Genomic DNA, 2,315 nt, shown 5'->3' with positions numbered 1-2,315 from the left:
ATATATATATATATATATACACCCACACACACACATGAATGTGTGTGTGTGGGTGTGTATATGCATGTATGTATGTATTGTATCTATCTATCTGTCTCTCCCCCTCTCGTTCTTCCACCTGTTGTTCTTCGCCTCTCTCCTTCTCTACTATATCTCTTTCTTCCTCCTTGTCTCTCTTTGCTCATCTATGTTCTACTTCATCCCCTTTTTTCTCCCTCTACCACTCTTTCTCCTTACCCTTCGCCGGTCACGTGTCCGGCTACTTCTCTTCCTTTCATATCTTCGCCTTCGCGAAGCTGGCACGAACATTCTTCGTCTCCCTTCCAGTTCGTTGCTTTACAGCGTTCAGCATACACATATTTTTTCACGTCTGGCCGTATAGCCTTTCTTGTTTGTTTTCACTGTTTCTTTTTCCTGTTTTGTTTTCTGTCCGCCACTACATTCCTCCACGTTACAAATTTGATTTAATTCAAATTAAATTTAATGTAAATTTAATTTGTGGTCTGTGGGAAGAGCCATTCTAACAATGCGCCCTGCCCTAAATCTTCGAAACGCTTAGTTTTAGAATGGTGGCAGCTGATGAAGGAAATGTTCTCTATGTGGCCTGTGTGTTTTGTATTATATATATATACATTAATCAACTTGCCACTCTTGTTTGCAGCCACCCATAACTGAGAGAGTCAAGTGTGATATCATCCACTCCGGTAAACCAGATGCAAACATAAACTTCAAATACGGTTCACCATCGGTAAGCAGACATTTTCGCCTACCTTCTTTTCTCGTGGTCCTCTACACACATCTTTTTGTGTGTGTATCACTCTGTATCACTGTATATTCGTCAACTTGTGACATAATGTCGGTGTTGCTTTGACTGTTAACTGGCGGAATATACTTCAGTTTAAATCTTCACATTTTCTTTTTCTCTTTGCAATTTGCACGCTGTGATTTGTGTGTGTATATACATGTGCGTGTGTGTGTGTATATACGTGTGAGTGTGTGTGTACGTGCACGCGTGGTTTAAACAGATAGATAGATAAATAGATAGATAGATAGATAGATAGATAGATAGATAGATAGATAGATAGATAGATAGATAGATTCATACATACATACATACATACATACATACATACATACATACATACATACATACATACATGCATAGGTATAGATATGTGTGTCTGCATAAATATATATATATATATATATATATATATATATATATATATATATATATATATATATCCCATTACGGCCGATCTTTCCAGTCAGTTTCGCGCCAGGGATTCGACGGAGTATTAGGTAACGATCCAGTTATGTAACCCTACGATCATCAGAGGAAGCCGATGTGGAATGCAATATGGCGTAGAGTTATATAACTGGATTGTTACTTAACACTCCATTGAATCCCCTGCGCGAAACCGATTGGAAAGATCGGCCGTAATATGTATGTATACATACACATACACGCATACGTGCATACATACATACATACGTGCATACATACATACACACATACATACGTACATACATACATACATACATACATACATACATACATACATACATACATGAGTAAAGCGGACGATTGGCACAGTTGTTCGATGGTCGGAGAGATTGTTTTGTAGTCGGCATGCATGTAAGAAATCAGCTGTGGATCAAACCTAGAGATGGGCTCCACTAGCTCTAAAATTCCTCAAGATAAGCCGTATGTCATGATGGCATCATAATGACTCCCTAAAAGTGTTGAGGACCCTAATACATGCTATGCATTCTTGAATGTATGTATGTATGTCAGTATTCAGTTTCATTTCAAGATATCTTGCCAATAGCGAAAGCGCCGGTTTCTAACCTAGATTCAAGGTTCCTTCATTGGAATTTCAACATCAACAACAGGATATGTATGTATGTATGTATGTATGTATGTATGTATGTATGCATGCATGTATGTATGCATGCATATGTGCAGATTTATATGTTCTGTTTTATGTATGTATTCTCATGCATATAGTTACATATCTAGACATGCTCATACATATTTAAATGGTAAACTTCTGGAAAGTTTTACAGATGTTTACAGTTCCAGTGATGGATTGGATCTGTAGCCTTCGAATTAGCTTTCTCCTTTCTGATTTTGAGAAGCCTAATTTCTCAAGATTGGTATTTAAGCTCTGTCTTACAAATCTCCGGGCCCCAATAATTACAGGCATGTATGTATGTATGTATGTATGTATGCATGTATGCATGTATGTATGTATGTATGTATGTATGTACGTACGTACGTATGTATGTATGTATATATGTATGTATGTATT

General features: G+C 37.2%; 1 protein-coding gene across 1 annotated transcript in view; it reads left to right on the top strand.

Moving 5' to 3' along the window:
* The window catches only part of LOC106877452 (uncharacterized), a 45,164-nt gene that overhangs the window by 27,135 nt on the left and 15,714 nt on the right, over positions 1-2,315 (top strand). Inside the window, exon 10 of the mRNA XM_014926355.1 lies at positions 662-748. Coding sequence (XP_014781841.1) covers positions 662-748 — 87 coding nt within the window. The remainder of the gene's footprint in view (positions 1-661; positions 749-2,315) is intronic.

This window comes from Octopus bimaculoides, chromosome 8 (genome assembly GCF_001194135.2).
Source record: "Octopus bimaculoides isolate UCB-OBI-ISO-001 chromosome 8, ASM119413v2, whole genome shotgun sequence".
NCBI classification, from domain to species: Eukaryota; Metazoa; Mollusca; class Cephalopoda; order Octopoda; family Octopodidae; genus Octopus; species Octopus bimaculoides.
This window is presented reverse-complemented; position numbering and strand designations above follow the sequence as displayed.